This window comes from Thamnophis elegans, chromosome 10 (genome assembly GCF_009769535.1).
Source record: "Thamnophis elegans isolate rThaEle1 chromosome 10, rThaEle1.pri, whole genome shotgun sequence".
NCBI lineage: Eukaryota > Metazoa > Chordata > Lepidosauria > Squamata > Colubridae > Thamnophis > Thamnophis elegans.
Genome location: NC_045550.1, coordinates 10,766,333 through 10,783,845, shown reverse-complemented (window position 1 = coordinate 10,783,845; position 17,513 = coordinate 10,766,333). Strand labels below are relative to the sequence as shown.

At 39.2% G+C, this 17,513-nt stretch overlaps 1 protein-coding gene across 1 annotated transcript in view; it reads left to right on the top strand.

The window, feature by feature from the left end:
* The window catches only part of GRK5 (G protein-coupled receptor kinase 5), a 196,016-nt gene that overhangs the window by 172,378 nt on the left and 6,125 nt on the right, over nt 1-17,513 (top strand). The window contains 6 exon segments of the mRNA XM_032225719.1: nt 1,189-1,226; nt 4,549-4,566; nt 4,569-4,589; nt 4,592-4,639; nt 6,400-6,608; nt 16,226-16,360. Coding sequence (XP_032081610.1) covers nt 1,189-1,226; nt 4,549-4,566; nt 4,569-4,589; nt 4,592-4,639; nt 6,400-6,608; nt 16,226-16,360 — 469 coding nt within the window.

The following is a 17,513-nucleotide window of genomic DNA, read 5'->3' as shown; positions in this document are numbered from 1 at the left end:
AACTTAATTATTTTTCCTCTATTAATCACTGGGGAACTTTTATTTGTTCAAAATATATTACATGCACTATTTGTTATTATAAGCAAAGGCACATGAACTAAGAACATTTTGGTTCTCTTCTTTTTGTTAGTTTAAATTCCTATTGACCTCACAAGATAAACTTCACAAGATAAACCAGTGCTAACAAGCCTCCTTTTTAAACAAATAATACTGAGAAAATATGTGAAGGGAATGAGGATGTAAAATGGATGGCCTTATTTTAAATACCACCAAAGGCTTATTCTTGGTGTTTAACAAAAAGGAACATGTTGGATTAATGTGATAAAAGGCTATTCTCAACATACTTTTTCATCCTAATTTTAAACACTTCCTTGAAGAGTTAGAGGTCTTAATCCGTTGCTTTCTCCCACATTGGCCGTAAATATTTAATATTGGAGTGGTCATTTTAGGCATTGGATTCTGAAGAAAGGAAGAAATATTTGCAACTCCACAAAACATAATAGCTGTGCTTTTTGAATATCTGTCCATTCATAAGACCTGTTAAAACAGATCTACCACATATATCCATATCAGTTTAAAATCTTGCAGAAGACGTACCTTATCTGTGCAGTCTTTTTCTTAAACAGACTATAGCTTGTATCTGAATTCATTCATGATGGGCAGAGAAATACTAACCAGAAAATAGCTCCTTTCAAGAGAACTCCACATTCAATCATCCTATATTTTTGAAACAGAAATAGTTAAGAGTATCCATCACAATTTCTCAGTTGCAGAGAAATTAAGACATGGTTTTCATATAGACAAATCTACAGGGGTTCTCAACCTTGGCAACTTTAACTCCCAGAATTCTTGCAGCCAACTACATAAATTGAAGTCCAGACATCTTAAATTTGCTAAGATTGAGAAATGCTGTTCTGGCGGCTGCCACAATGACTAGCTAGAGAACACATACAAAATACTCTGCATGGTGTCCTCATTGGTCATATCCAGCTGAAGTGAATGGCCTGAGATTGTGGTAGGCTGTGATTTTCATGTTGCTGAAAAACCATGTTTTTTAATTGACTTTCTGAATTCTTTTGATGGGTAAACTGACACCCTACTGCCTAAATGGTTGGAAAGTACTTGCAATTTCCATTTTATCAAAGCAATTTCCACAGAAATAACAGCAGTTTCTTTTTTATTCTTCAGGGATTTGAAGCCAGAAAATATCCTGTTAGATGATTATGGTAAGTCTGAGAGCTTTAGGTAAAACATTTTTGTCTACAGTAAAATGGCTTATATAGTTGTCTGTACACAACCAAATCATTCTCTGCAGTGGATAAGAGGCTAAATCATAAACAACATTTAACTTTGGATAGAGAAAAAAAATGGCACTTTTGCCAAAAAAGAAGAGACCTTGTGAAAAGAAGAGCATTTTAGGCAGGGCCGGATTTAGATGAAAAGAGGCCCTAGGCTATTCCACTTATGAGGCCCTTTCGCCTCCCATTTTTAAGTTTGTAAATTACATGAGAGACAATAAAATACATCATTGCTGTGATATACATAAATATATATCAATATATAGCTGGCCTCCCGACGGAGCGCGGTTCTGCTCTGCAGCAAAGGCAGCAAGGCCAGCCGCCTTCCCTGCTGTACTCAGCGGCCCGGCTCGGCCCCCTCGCCCTCACCTGCCTGGCCGCTGGTGGGCTCCGCGTCGACGGGGTGGCTACTGGAAGCGGCCGCGCCTCTCGCCCGACCGCCGGTGCCGGGAACGTGGGCGGGCTCCCCAACTGCCGCGGCGCTGGAACGATCTTAACCAATACATTTTTATGTTTGTTTATTAGTCATATGCGTAGAATTTCTCCTTATTTTCGGTTCAGTGTTTTAGTGTTCACTGTTTTTAGAATAGCGTAATTTTAATGTTGCTAACAATTTGAATGTAGGCCCCTCTTGATCTTGAGGCCCTAGGCTGAAGCCTAGTTAGCCTATAGGAAAATCTGGCACTGATTTTAGGTTAATAGTAAAAATGTTAAGAAAGGTTTATACAAATGTTATATTTTCTCTTATCCAACAAGGAGGGTGACCAATTGTGTGTGTCATTTCTCTGAAGATGGGCTTTGTACTTCTTGCCCTTATGCCTACAACAGAACAACATTGCTACCTGGGTAAACAATGGGAATCGTTCCTTTGACCAATCAATATTATTACCAGTCTAAGCAATGAGAAATAATATGGGGGCATTAAACTGACTATGCTAAGCTTCAAATATGAAATATGGGTTGCCAAACTATTTTTTTTTAAATTTCAAATGCTCCTCCGAGTTAACATCCACCCCAACTCAATTACATTGAATTATTTGTTCTATTTATATCCATATAGATTAATCCATCAGCTCAGCAACTTTCTGAATTGAATAGAGTCATGGATGGCAAAATATAGCCTTTATTTGAATTACAGCTACTTTGAAACTCATAAATAGTATCACTCTGTTAGTCCTTCATGCAAGGCAAAGTTCTCCTTGTCGCAGAAGTGATCTGATGTCAGTGGAGAAGTGCAAGACTTCTGGTCTAATCCCCAGTTAAGAGACCTGTAAAACAGGGGTGGATATATAACCAACATATCTGAACTTTCCCCCCCCCCCATCATGTTCCTCCACAGCCTCCTCCAACTGCAATTGCTGAAAATTGGTGGTATAGTCTCCTCTAATTTTAGCAATAGCAATAGCAGTTAGACTTATATACCGCTTCATAGGGCTTTCAGCCCTCTCTAAGCGGTTTACAGAGTCCATATTGCCCCCAACAATCTGGGTCCTCATTTTACCCACCTCGGAAGGATGGAAGGCTGAGTCAACCTTGAGCCGGTGAGATTAGAACTGCAGATAACAGTCAGCTGAAGTGGCCTGCACTACTGCACCCTAACCACTGCGCCACCTCGGCTCTTTTGAGACAGGTGTACAAGAAGCTAATAATGTTAACTTACTTACATGTTACTAGCCATAATGTACTTTCAAAAAAATAAAAATCTACCTTTTTCAAGTTTACCTTTTTTTAAAAGCCAGGTGGAAAAATTGTATAATCCCATCCCAGCCCATATGTGTGACATATCACTCAGCTTTGGATTTTGTCCCTTCCATAGTGGCCAAATTTTCTTAAATACAATCTGTAGCCATCAAAAGTTTGCCCATCTCTGCAGGTAACACACGAGGCCTGCAAAGTCTGTTAGTCCAAGTAAACAAGACAACCAAAGTGGAAAACAGTCTGATGAAATAACACTTGGCCAAAGTATTCAATTGCTTATCATTTTTGCTGTGGAGAATGCAATCTTAGGAGTGGGGAGGATGAAAACCAGTGGTGGGTTTCAAATTTTTCGAACCTACTTTGTGGGTGTGGCCTCCTTTGTGGGAGTGGCTTGCAGCCATGTGACCTGGTGGGAGTGGCTCACCGGCCATGTGTTTTCTTTCTTTCTTTCTTTCTTCTTTCTTTCTTTCTCTCCTCTCTCTCTCTCTCTCCTTTCTTTCTTTTCTTCTTTCTCTTTCCTTTTCCTTTTTTCTTTTCTTCTTTCTCTTCTCTCTCTCCTCTCTTCTCTCTTTTCTCTCTTTCCTTCCTTTGTCTCTCTGTCCCTTTTTCCTTTTTTCTTCCATCTCTCCTCTCACTTTTCTTTTCTTTTTTCTTTTCTTCTTTATTTCTTTCTCCTTCCTTCTCTTTCTCTCTCTGTGTGAGTCTGTCTGTGTGTGTGTGTGTGTATGTCAGTGGTGGGTTCAAAATTTTGGAACCTCTTCTGTAGGTATGGCCTGCTTTCTGGTGGAACCTCTATATCCGGTTTGGTAGATTTGACGACCGGTTCTACCGAACTGGTGCGAACTGGTAGGAACCCACCTTTGATGAAAATAATGAAAATGCTCATTGTAATTCGAATTGGTTAGTTGGTGTGCTCTATGGGGCAGTAATCTTAATATTACAGGAAGGCAAATCTTAATGGCTGATTAGAAATATTCCCTAAAGGTTTGATAGTCACGCAATGGTGAGCAACCATATTTTAAATATGCTTGGATTACTTCACCAAGCAAGGAATTACATTAGATGTTATAATGATTCCTAGCAACTCCACCATTTCCTTCCCCACCTTCCAGGGATTTTTCCCCTCCATTGAAAGGAACAAAATACATAAATCTTGATTGCACTTCCAATGCAGTTTTGTTTTTCAGACAGGTTTTGCTTCTCTGGATGGAAAGCTTCTGGCATAGCACCTTTTCAAGGGATTGAAGAAATTAAACACATTAAAAAGTGTTTTTTAATATCTAATGTATATTCAGATTAACATTCTTAAATTCTCCCTGCTATTCTAAAACCATCTCGTGTTCCAAGCTTGTACTTTTATCTGAAAGCAGAGGGATATTTTGGCCTGCCGTAATATCAAGCGTTTCCTTTCAATTTTTCAGATGAGTTCCTCCAAACACTTGGTTATTTTCTTCCCTACAATGTTAGATTGTTTTGATAATGTATTTAATAGCAAATAATTGTTTTCTACAGATCATGCCTATGCTAAAAAAAATTTTCACCTCCACTTTAGGCCACAATCAAATATCTGATTTGGACTAGCTGTTAAAATTCCTGAGGTGACTCCATCCGTGGACGAGTAGGAACGTTGGGTATATGGGTGAGTGGTCTGAATAGTCTGTTGTTTCAGCTTCGAAGACTATATTTCAACTCTGTAATGTAAAAGAAAAACAAACTCTGTTCATGCATGATAACAGTCAAATCAGCATGACTGAACAGATGGCTGAATCTCTGATATGTAGGATCACTTGACCAAGTCACATTCTCTGTATGTCCTCCCCTAATTGCTTGTGCAAGGCAGCATCCCTCAGATTGGTTTATGTAACCTCAGCACTGGTAAAAGTTAAAAATATATTTAATAAGAACAGTGCGTTAAATAAGGAATTGCGAGGATTGTCATAAACATGATGTCCATGAATGGCCTGGGGAAGAACAAGATAGCAATCACCTAATGAACCATTTGAATATTATCCAGCATTTAGAGCTTATGAACTATTAGTTTTATCTATTAGATACTTTTATGACTTAATTCCTTCCCCCCTTCACCACCACTCCCAATAGCTGTAGTTGACCATTTATATTTCATCTCTGTATTGCAGTTGACTGCAGAGGTAAACATTTAATATAGGAATTATTCTGAAAAAAATTAAGTAGTTGTTTTTTTTCATTCTTGATAGTTTTCATTTCTCTAAGGCAGTTGGTTCCCAAACTTGGCAACTTTAAGACTTGTGGACTTCAACTCCCAGAATCTCCAGCCAGCAGCTCTGCTGGCTGGAGAATTCTGGGAGTTGAAGTCCACAGTCTTAAAGTGCCAAGTTTGGGAACCACTGCTCTAGGTGAATGATATGTTAAATAGAGTCCATAGAACTCCTACCATGTATTATATATTGTAAATCTTAGTAAAATTAAACCTCATGCTTCAGAGAATTGAAAATGAAAAAAAATGGAATGAGATTATTGCAAATAAACGGCACTAAGATTTTAACTTAAATCAGAGATGGGCATGTGAGATTGTTTCCTGGTCTTGTGCAAGGTGGGTTGCCAATTTTTTTATTACTGGTTCGGCAAACTCCTGTCCGGATGGGTGGGTGGACCAAACGGTGCAGAACCAGAAGCAACCCCCTCTGGTCTTGTGCACTCTTAGCACCACTTTTATAGTCCCTTAAGCCCCTTCCCAATACACTACCAAACACTGGGGATGCAGTTGCTTGCCATTATGAGGTAGGCAACACAAATTGTCATGATCACATGAGGACGTGATATGATTTAAGCAAATTAGTAAAATTCACATCATTCACAGCATAATAACATCATGCCATGTGTGAAATCATTGTGGCTTGTACCAGACTCCAGTGTGTAAGAAAACTAATTTCATATCACATATAATAATGTGACTTGTGTGATAAAGAAAACTAATTGAATATAGACTGTTGTTGTTAGGGTAAGCTTATGTGATACCCATATCCTTTACAGATCCTTGAAAAGATCCATTCTGATATTTTCTGACAGGGAAAAGTAAAGTATTTGGAATGATTGCCACCTGACAGATATCCTTGTGTATTGCGTACTATGGAGATTATCACAGGGTAAACAGTGGTCTCCATTCCCATTTAAATCCTGGAAATACTATTTGCACTATCATGGAGAATAATCGTTTCCAACTATACGGAAGTGAACCTACATAAATGACTTATTTTATTATTGTAATACCTGTGAAACAAGTTCCACTGAGCTTCCCTCCTATATCAAATTGATCCTTGGCCAGACTAAATGGAATCTCTTATTTCATTCTTGCCTTGGTAGTCATGCTGACGTCAATATAGACACAGGGAACTTTTTTCCATTGTCGCTTTTCTTTTCCCAGCTCCAGAAGTCTTGAATAACCAGCGGTATACCCTCAGCCCTGATTACTGGGGATTAGGCTGCTTAATCTATGAAATGATTGCAGGACAGTCACCCTTTCGAGGAAGGAAAGAGAAGGTGAAGCGGGAAGAAGTAGACAGGAGAGTCTTGGAGATGGAAGAGGTGTATTCCCATAAATTCTCTGAAGAGGCAAAGTCTATCTGCAAAATGGTAAGGAGGTCATTTGGTGTGGAAATCAATCAGTAGACTGTAATGATCAGATAATGATGAGATAATGATTAAGACTACTGTGGAAAGCCCGGGGCTCGTACAGATGTATTGACCTTTAACCCTCATAGCCCATGAGCAGAAATTATAAAATCTGAAATCCACTGCATGTGAAATGACACTATTGAGGTTGTAGGTCCTTTGCTGATCATGGCCCTAGAAATATTAAATTTTTCTACCTTCTAGAACTAGCCTTAGTTTTCACAAGTTTCTTTCCCAGTGTTTCATTCAATAATATAGTGAAAGCTTTCAATGACTTTTGTTTGCCTTTCCATGAGATGTGTTCCCCCCTTTGGAAAGATGTATATTTGAAATGTTTCCCACTACACTTCCTTGCCTTCATGACTTATAAATTATTGAAGCTATAACAAGCCAGATGCTGATCTAGCTCAGTGCTATCTACAGTGTCTTCTCAAATTCAGACTTGCCGCGAAGACTTCCTGGGGGCGTGGCCTGTTGCCGAGGAGGGCTCCACCGAGCTCCTCAGAGATCTGGTCTGTATATCTAAACAAGATCATAGATAGCACCCCTTTTTGGCAAAAAAAGGGGCAGGGAGTAGCTTTGTAGGCGAGGGTCTATTCGTAAGCCACAGCCTTTTTCTTTTTTTTGGCTGTGGACAGAGATTAGATTCAGCCGGAGCAGAGCTTTCTCCAGCCAGTTCTTCTCAGCTGCCTTTTTTTTTTGGCAGCCCCGGACAGGCTAGCCCCCCCCCAGGACAAAACAAAGTTTTTTCAAGCTAGAATTGATACGGGCGGGTCCCACCCCTGTGAGATTTATGCTTTTATTACTATCTTAAATACCAGCACCATTTGTTTTAGAGACTTCTTTGTCTAAATGACTTCAAAATGGCGATTTCTCTCCGTGGATGATTAATAGTGGACGTACTTAGCCGGTTTTACCTTCCTGCAGACTGCTCCTTAACAAAATAAACTCTTTTTTTTTTGGAAATAGAGGGGAGCAAAGCGCTGCTTACTTGTTTATTTATTATGGCACCCAGGTCAAAGAAGCGTCTTGCTACAAATGTGTCTAAAGAATTTAAAGAATTTTTACTGGAACCACAACCTTTGTCTCCTATGCCCTCTACTGGAGAATTTCTAACACAGGAATATTTCTTTAAAATGTTTAATGCCTTTAAACAAGAAATTAAGGAATTTGTATGGGAACTTTATGATGATTAAAGTCTAAAGTTAATCAAATGAAGGCGAATACGTTTGCAGCCGTGTCTGCCCTGTCAGATTACTCTGCTGAAATAGAGAACAAATTGGAAAGTTTGGAGAAGGCTAATTTTAATTTGACTACCAACATTCAAATTTTACAACAAAAATTAGAGACAATGAAGAAAGCTCATGATGATAAATTTTAATAGGAAGGCATTTGCAATAAGAGTCAGAGGATTCCGTGAAAAGGAGCAAGAGAATTTGAAACAGACCTTTGCTGAAGCCTTCAGCGATGCGGTGGGAAGCCCGGGACTTAACTTTGATTGGCAGATTCGGAAGATCTATCGCCAGAACTCATTGATTGCGGAACAGCGACAGCTCCCGAGGGACATAATTAATATTTTTCTACAAAAGAATCTAGAAATGCGATTGTGCAAAAGTTTTATAATAACAGTCTCCGAGTTGATGGCCAGAACTTGATTGTCTTCAAAGAAATACCTTTCCAGATGTTAAAGGCAAAAGGGATTACACCTTTTTAACTAAGGAGCTTAGGAGTCAACAGATTCGATACAGATGGGAGGCCCCTGCCGCATCACGGTTACATTTGAGAATCAAAGATTTTGTCTTAACTCTGTTTCGGAGGCTCAAGATTTCTATTGCAGGATTCTGAAGGCGGGACTTCCTGACTCGCTTGGAAGAGAGGAGAGACAAGCGGAAGGAGAAGGCAAACGGCAGGCCATGTGGCTGCAAGATGGAGGGGGTAGCCCTTCCTCCCTCGGAGAAGCAGAAAAACGGAGATCGAGAATTTAGACATTTTAAAATACTCGCCAAGTTGAGGACTGAATGGGGGTTTGAGACCTCTCTCCGGTAGAAAAAGCGGACTAATTTTTATTAGAAGGGAAAGCTGGGTGAAACTACTTTGAGCTAGATTTTAAATTAACATTAGCATAAATTTGATAGTGGTAAATATCAGACAAGCAAGGGATGAGGGTAAAATATAGTGGAATGATTTACGTTGGGCTTATTAGAACAGAAAGCCGGTTGGGATTATCTTAAGATAAGTGTAAAAAGAATGCGGAATGATTTATGTTGTTTAAACTTTGTTAGAAGGGATTACTTTAAAATAGAAGGTTAACTGACTCTTGCTGAAAGTATTGTTTGAATATGTGGAACGGTCCATGCTATTTAAATTTTATTAGAAGGGAAAGTTGGTTGAAATTGCTTTGAGTTAGATTTAAACAAATGCTAGTATAAATTTGATAGTGGTAAATATTAGACAAGTAAGGGATGAGGGTAAAATGCATGTGGAATGAACTACGTTATTTAAATCCTATCAGAAGAGAAAGTCGGTTGGAATTCTTAAGATAGAAATTGATTTCTGTGTAAAGTAATATTTGATCTACGCTGCTTAATTTTACTAAGAAGGGGAAGCTTGGCTAGACTATTTTGAATTACTGTTTGAAAAGGAGGTTAAGAAAGATCACTTACGCTGTTTAAATTTTACTAGAAGGGAAAGTTTGATTACTCTTCTGTAAAGTCATATTTGAATATGTGGCATGAACCACGTAGCTTAAATCTTATCGGAAGGGATCATGAGGTTTAGGAAGAGGAACGGGAGAGTCTATAGAAGGTTGGGGTAAATAGCAAAGAAGTAAGAGACGAGAATAAAATATAGATAGAATGATTTATACTATTTAAGTATAGATAAAGATGGGGGGCTGAGATCAACACAAAGAGTGGTCTTTTTTCTCTTTTTCTTCTTTTTTTCTTTTCTCTTTTTTTTTCTCTCTTCTTTTTTTTCTGTTTTTCTTTCTTTTGACATATTACTTTATTTTTTAATCCATATGTATACAAGATATTTTGACAGAAGGTAGTGCCAGGTGTGGGCCCTGGGAAGTCGGGAGGATTGGGGATGGGGATTTGTGGGGGGGGGGTGGGGGGGTGTTAAAATAGTCTTAATAAGATAAGAATGTACTTATATACGGTGGTTTTTTCTTTCTTTTATTTTATTTTTTCTTTTGGTTCATTTAACACTCGAATAAAGGCATACACCAAGGAGGGAGGTAGAGGGAAAGAAGAGGGAGGAGTAAGGAAGGAGTATGGAAGGGTTAGGTGGGGTTGTGAATGATGAGTTGTGTTTCCTTTTTACTTGTTCGTTTTATTTCCTTTTTCTTTTTTTCTTTTCTTATAGTAAATACCCTGTATATAAGTGATTGCAAATGGAATCTGAAAAATGAATAAAATATATTTATAGGCAGAACCGGTAGGGAAAAAAATTGATTTCTCCACTGAGCTGGTACCTCGATCCCCAATTGTATCAAAGGGAACATGAAACATCGTTGAAAGGCATTGATCTTGGGAGTTATTGATTGAATGCATCTTACGCTCATTATCTATAACCACTCTTCCACCAGAGAGAGACTAGAGGTATTTCTTTATTTATTATTATTGTTGGTTTTTATCAAAACGAGGTTATAATGATTTCCACTTTTCAGGCTTCGTTGTATTGGAATTGCCTCATTTAGAAATGTGCTACTGTTGCAAAGTCTGCCAACTAATGGATGCTGCTTTAAGCGTATAAATAAATATAACAAAGTTCAAAAAAAAAAATTTCAGACTTACCGCTAAGCAGCTTTTCCACCACTATTTGGAAATGCCGATCTGTTTCGAACTTCTTGCCTAAAAAAGATTAAACCATTAACTAGGAGTCATCAGAATGCGAGGTCATGACGGAGGTCATATTGTTCCCATTCAAAGCAAGCTGCCTTCGTTTCTTGGGATCCATTTGCTGGGACCCTCCTTTGACAGACCTTATTTGTGTAGCCCCAGTCCCAGATCACTTCTGAGCACCACTTGGTAGGCTTGTGGCATTCTTGACTAGGATCACCAAGGATAGCTCTCAATGGATTCCTTTCTTGGGGAATTGTACTATAAAACATTGGTCAGTTGCTATGACGAACTTGAATTAACCTGGGACATCATACTGGATTCTGGAGTGAACCTGCATACTCTGAATGCAACCATGCTCGGCATCAATTCCTGGAGAGGAGGAAAATCTAATGTTAGAAGACTGGGCTGAATACTAGAATATGGAAGACCAGGCACAGCACGTCATCCATCATGGAGAAGTTGAAAGAAGAATAAGGGGGAAGGTGGGGCTAGGCAAAAGTGTATTGATTGGATAGATTATCTTGCAAGATACTCAGGAATAGGTTGAAGCTGTAAGAGGAACTACTGCTGAGAGGACAAAAGCCGTTGAAGGCAAATCCTGATCTCGGGATTGAGTTGTTTCCAGTGGTAGGTTCTGGATTCCGTTCCAACCAGTACGTCACCCACATGGACGTGCATGGTGTGCGCATGCATTGACGCTTCCACAAGCCTCCGTGATGCTCTAGCTGTTCGGTAGAGCACCGCGCAGGCGCTGTACATGCCATGCACGTGCGCGGAAGTGCAGAAAACTTAAAAATATGGTAAGGACCTCTAGCGGGCTGGGGGGCCCTCCAAGCACCATACTGGAATGGTACCCGGTGCTCCAGGCAGGCTCCGGTACGCCCGTACCAGGGAGTACCGTCTACAACCACCTGGTTTGTCAGATATTGAATTTTGAATATACAAAATTGTAAAACAGAAATTACAGTTCCAAACTACAGTTTGTCCAAGGAAAACATAATCCCTGTCCTACTCAAGAGACCCTGTCCAAGGGTTTTCTGACAGAATTTTTCATAGGAAGATATACTTTCTGAGCTTCATGGTTAGCACCATGAAGTTTGAGAAGCCCTACACTGTTATCTCTTTTCCGTAAAGAATCAGTTTGCCTTGCCTTTATTTCAGAAGTTGTGGGAACTGGACCGTTCTACTGTCCTACAGATCTTAACAATGTTTCTCAACCTTGGCAACTTGAAGATGTCTGGACTTCAACTCCCAGAATTCCCAGCCAGCATTAAGCCTTGCATAGTGTAGTCCAGTAGGCAAATATTTTACATCCACGTTTTTCCAGTTATGAAACCTGTTGTGAATGACTTTACTATGTAATAAGTATAACATGATTCATTACTTGTTCTTAGCAGTTTACTATCTGTATAATGTTTTCTTCAACAAAAAACTTTTATAAGTTTTCTGAGAGGAAATTTTTATTTTAAAATTAAATTTCATCCTGGTCAACGTTTAACTCAATTATCCTGCATAGGGATTCTCGAGTACCAGTGTAGAGTATCGATTACAATTTTGGGCTGGGCCTGTGGAAACCCAGATACAGAGGTGGTATTCAGCAGGTTCTGATCAGTTCTGGAGAACCAGTAGCAGAAATTTTGAGTAGTTTGGAGAACCAGTAAATAACACCTCTGACTGGGCTCTCCCCCGGCTATTCTCTGCCTCCAGAGTCCCAGCTGATCAGGAGGAAATGGGGATTTTGCAGTAACCTTCCCTTGAAGTGGGGAGGGAATGGACATTTTACAGTATCTTTTCCCTGCCACATCCACCAAGCCATGCACACCAAGTCATGCCATGCCCACCAACCACAGTCACAGAACCAGTTGTAAAAAGATGGAACTACCTGGTGAACTTCATAGTTCATAAGGTTGCCACAGAGTTAAAGTGCAAGGCGGCTGTGATCTTGAACGGTATGGATAAAAATGAAATAAATTAAAAAGGATCTCTCCACAGGGCCCTCTCCACTAATTTCACCAATGAAAGTCTTCATTTTTTAGGGCGGTGATGAGCATGTTGGAAAAATAAACCTGAATCAAAGGAGTTTCCTAGACTTTTTTTGATTCTTACTAGCATCAGTCCAGAAACATAAATTTCCTGTGCTGCCATATTCAGAATGGTGTTGTGCTCCGGTAAAACACAGTTCAGCAAACCCTCCGAAATGACCATGACTTGAAACTGTGGGTGCCTTGATGCCAACATTGACACATGCAGGAAAATCTTAGAGGTTTGTTCCATTTGCCGTGTGTCATCCACCCAGGCCTGCTTTTAAGCACTGAATGCGTTCACAGTTGCTTCCAAGCGCAACCAGATCCAAGTTGCAGAAACAAGGCTCACTGTTGAAAAAATCCTGTGATGTTTCCTAACGTCAGTAAACGGTGTTTGTAAACTAAATGCTTCAGTAATATGCTGTGCCGGGGATACTGTAATTAGTGTTCCCTTTTCATTTAGATTTGTCCAGCCTTGGGAACATTTTAGCTGGAGAATTTTCCAGGATCATTTGCCAAATCTTGGCTGGTGTGCATCTACCTGCTTCTGTTCCCTCAAAATGAAGAATGCTTGTAAAAACAAGCTGGTTAAGCAATTGGAGGAAACAACTGCAGTTAACTTTCTATTACATATGTTTCTGCGGCCTAATTACATAAATTCATTATTTTAATGATTTCTAAATTGCAAGGTTATACAAATATTTCATGTTAACTTTTCTATTGCTGCCCTCTAATGGACAAAGGCTGAACATCCTCTGGAAAAATCTTTTAATCTGTTTCCTCCTCATTTTTATCAATGAAGTTAACAGTCTAACCACATATGTTTGTTCAGAAGAGAGTCCAGTTGAGTTCAATCATCTTTTCCTTAGTTTATTTTTGTTACTGAATGAAGCTTGACATTACTAGCCCATATTCATTGAGCTACTTTAGTTTCTAATATTCCTCAGTGAAATTCCTTTAGCCGTTTCCTCTCTATCAAGTAAGAAAAAAACTGAAATAAAAACAGGTAAAATAGTATATACTTGGCATGATAATATAATGTAATGCAAATAAGGATAATGAAATGAAAGAACCAGAGAAATTCTTTGACAAGAGTTACACAAATTTGGGCAATTTTCCTCAAAATTTGTTTGTGCTTTATCACACTTAGTCGAATAAAATATTCAGTTCAATTCAACTTCTTGATTAAGGAAGTCTAAAGAAAAATCATTCTGCTGGGACATATGAATAGATAATTGGGAATGAAATAAGAGTGCAGAAAAAGTGATTGGACTATTTATAGGCTTGAAAATGTAAAGGTTTAATTAATTGTTTGCCTAAAGGAATCTGTATATCTCAAAGATTGGTTTTGGTTTAAATCATTAATGGATGAAAACATGAAAAAAGACAAGTGAAGAATTAGGGGCAGGGTGATGAAATTGAAGAGAGAAAGAGTGCTAGAAGAACGATTTCAGAGGCTGGGACAGAAATGAATAAATGAATAATGAAAAATAAATGTTAGTGTCCAAGAACGAAATGCTGAAAAAGAAATCATAAAGCTTTAAAAACAATATAGATAATGTAGCAGCAGAAATATGGGTATGGGTGCCAATGAAGTGCAGTGTGATTTATTTAGCACCTGAGTAAAGATTGCATCTGTGTCTGACAAGTGGAAGAACACATTATGGTTCCCTTGTACAAAATGAAAGGTAACAAAACTAATGCAAAAAAACCCCCAAACCTATAGGATAAATTTGTTCAGTTTACCAGAGGGGTGTTCGTTAGACTTCTGATTAAAATGATGCCACAAGTAGCACAAAATTATCAAACAAAATTTGATAAGTACAGTCGCATAGTATGTACTGCTTTTCCGAAGGCCACTTAGAAATGTAAGAATGTGAGAAAGTAAGTCAAGTATGATAAAATGGAAATGCTTGAATAATGGAACTTTTTGCAAATATAGAAAGTTTGCCAACTGCAGTAAAAGCAGTATATGATGGCAGTAATAGATGAAAATTAACAGAAAGCTTTGTGAATTTCAACACTTAGGCAAGGATATTGCCTTAGTTGTTTAATATATTCATAGACACATTGTACAATGAATATTCATCATAACATTATATATAGTTTAGGTTACAGCATGAATTAATATTCAAGGCGAGACAAGATAATAGTGTCAGTTAGCAGTGTCTACTGGGGATTGGGGGTGAAATGGGGGTCAAACTGAAGAAAGCATCATCACAGTATTGTGATACAAGCACACACATTTTGTGTCTCAACATTGTATACCTGCTCCAAAAGGACAGGGACTGTGATATGACATTGTAACACTGCTTTCAATATTATAATCAAAAGGTTTTTAAGATGTTATTGCAATTTTTAAAAGAGAAGTACTGGGGAGGGGGGAATCTAGAAGAAATAAAGTACACTAGAATAATATCAATAATATCAAATTAATTAATTATGAATTGTAATACCATCACAGATCCCTTAACAATCACTCTAATTGGACTTGGAGAATGCAGCTTAGTATAATTATTGTCTGCATAATATCTAATCAGAACCCACCAGGAGTTTCTCAACAGGACTCACTAGTAGTGGCCTCATTATAAGTTGACCCACAAAGTGATTTGCTGCAGCTTTGCCAATTCCAAAAGGAGAACCATTTTCACCTTGTCACAAATTTCAGTTACTTTTTTTAAGCTATATATTGTAACTTAATACTTTCATCTCAGGGGTAAAATGCCAAAGATAACATGCCTACATTTCCAACATGAGATAAAGGTAAAGGTTCCCCTCGCGCAATATGTACTAGTCGTTCCTGACTCTAGGAGGCAGTGCTCATCTCCGTTACAAAGCCGAAGAGGCTGCGCTTTGCAAAGACATCTGTCAGAACCTCTCCATTAGATAATTAGGAAAGAAAGACCACGAGACTCCATGTGTAGAAATCAAGTGTACTTTTACTAATTATAAATGATTAAAGGCATAGCGAAGCGAAGTCTGATTATTTAGGCGCGAAAGCGATTGATATATAGAATAGCCCATTCCCCACCCCTTGGCATCACAGTTACAGTCCAATCATAATTCTCTCAAGTGTCAGGTGTGAGATAACTTCAAAAGGCATCACAAAGATGGAATGTCGGTGCCGTTAGTCCTGGCGGGAATCTCCTACGCATGCGTAGTCCGACAGGCAGCTGAACTCCAGAACCTTCCTCCAGCACAATGAGTAACCCCTCCCAAATACCATGCCCTCCCTCCCTGTTTCATGTCAGCCGAAGCAACAGCAAAGCAGAGGCTGACAACATCTCTGTAATCATGTGGCCGGCATGACTAAACACCGAAGGCACACGGAACACTATTACCTTCCCACCAAAGGTGGTCCCTATTTCCTATTTGCATTTTTACGTGCTTTCGAACTGTTGGGTTGGCAGAAGCTGGGACAGGTAACGGGAGCTCAATCCATTACGCAACGCTAGGGATTCGAACCGCTGAACTGCCGAACTTTCTGATTGACAAGCTCAGCATCTTAGCCACTGAGCCACCGCACCCCATCTAAACATGCTGGACTGTCACATATTTAGCTTTGTTTTTATTAAGTGGTAACGTATGAATGGCAAATGATTTTTTATCAGTACTACTCACATTACGATATAGAGGAGAATGTTTGGTTTTCTCTGCATGCAATAGGATTCAACAATATTTTCTGATAATTGTCTTGCCATCTTTTCAGCTGCTGAGCAAAGATGTGAAACAAAGGCTGGGATGTCAGGACGGTGCAGCTGAAGTAAAGAGCCACCCATTTTTCAAGAGCATGAATTTCAAACGTCTCCAAAGAGGAATGCTGGAGCCCCCTTTCGTCCCTGATGTAAGTGAGGCTTAAAAAAGAATTAGAGAGCTGAAGTAGAACTTCAGAATATATAACCTACCGCTTGAATCTGTATTTTTAACGGTTGAAGTCTTATCATCCTTGAGAAGCTGTTGAATCTGTACTTATAATGGTTGAAATCTATCTTCCTTGAGTTAGGGTCGTATCTTGACTTTGGGTGTCCTTGTCTAATAATTTTGACTCCATCACTGGTTGAAATTTCATAACAGTGTTTGAATGAAGCCCTTATAGGCAGCCTTACACATCTTGTTCTCTTCAGATGGTTTCTTCCCTCATCTATGCCATGCTTTCAAAAGTTATGTCAGTTGTTAACTTACTCCTTGTTAGTGGTCCCTAATGTTCAGACACCTCAATTGATACTAGTCAAACTTCATACCTTCCTTATTTTAAATCAAAAATTAATATTCTTTTAATTTAAAACAAAATTACTGTGGAAGCTAGCATAGTGCAAAGCATCAGCTTCAAGATTATCTGTTTTTTTTAAAAAAGTCCATAGAGTTCATAGATATCCCCAAAGCTATTTTATTTTTAAGGATGATGCAGCCCAGTGCTGCTGCTGCTGCTTCTCCTTCTCCTTCTCCTTTCTCCTTCTCCTCCTCCTCCTCCTCCTCCTCCTCCTCTTCCTCCTCCTCCTCCTCCTCCTCCTCCTCCTCCTCCTCCTCTTCTTCTTCTTCTTCTTCTTCTCCTCCTCCTCCTCCTCCTCCTCTTCCTCCTCCTCCTCCTCTTCTTCTTCTTCTTTTTCCTCCTCTTCCTCCTCCTCCTCCTCTTCCTCCTCCTCCTCTTCTTCTTCTTCTTCTTTCTCCTCCTCCTCCTCTTCCTCTTCCTCCTCCTCCTCTTCTTCTTCTTCTTCTTCTCCTCCTCCTCCTCCTCCTCTTCTTCTTCTTCTTCCTCCTCCTCCTCCTCCTCCTCCTCCTGTTCTTCTCCTCCTCCTCCTCCTCCCTCCTCCTCCTCCTCCCTCCTCCTCCTCTCTCTCTTCTTCTTCTTCTTCTTCTTTCTCTTCTTCTTCTTCTTTGGAGTGTATCCAACAGCCCATAAAAAAGATGGAGGGGTATAGATCCCTGTGGTATGATAGAGATAATTTCAAAGAACAGCCTGATATTTTTGTCTTCTAATAAATGGGTTTTGGATGGGT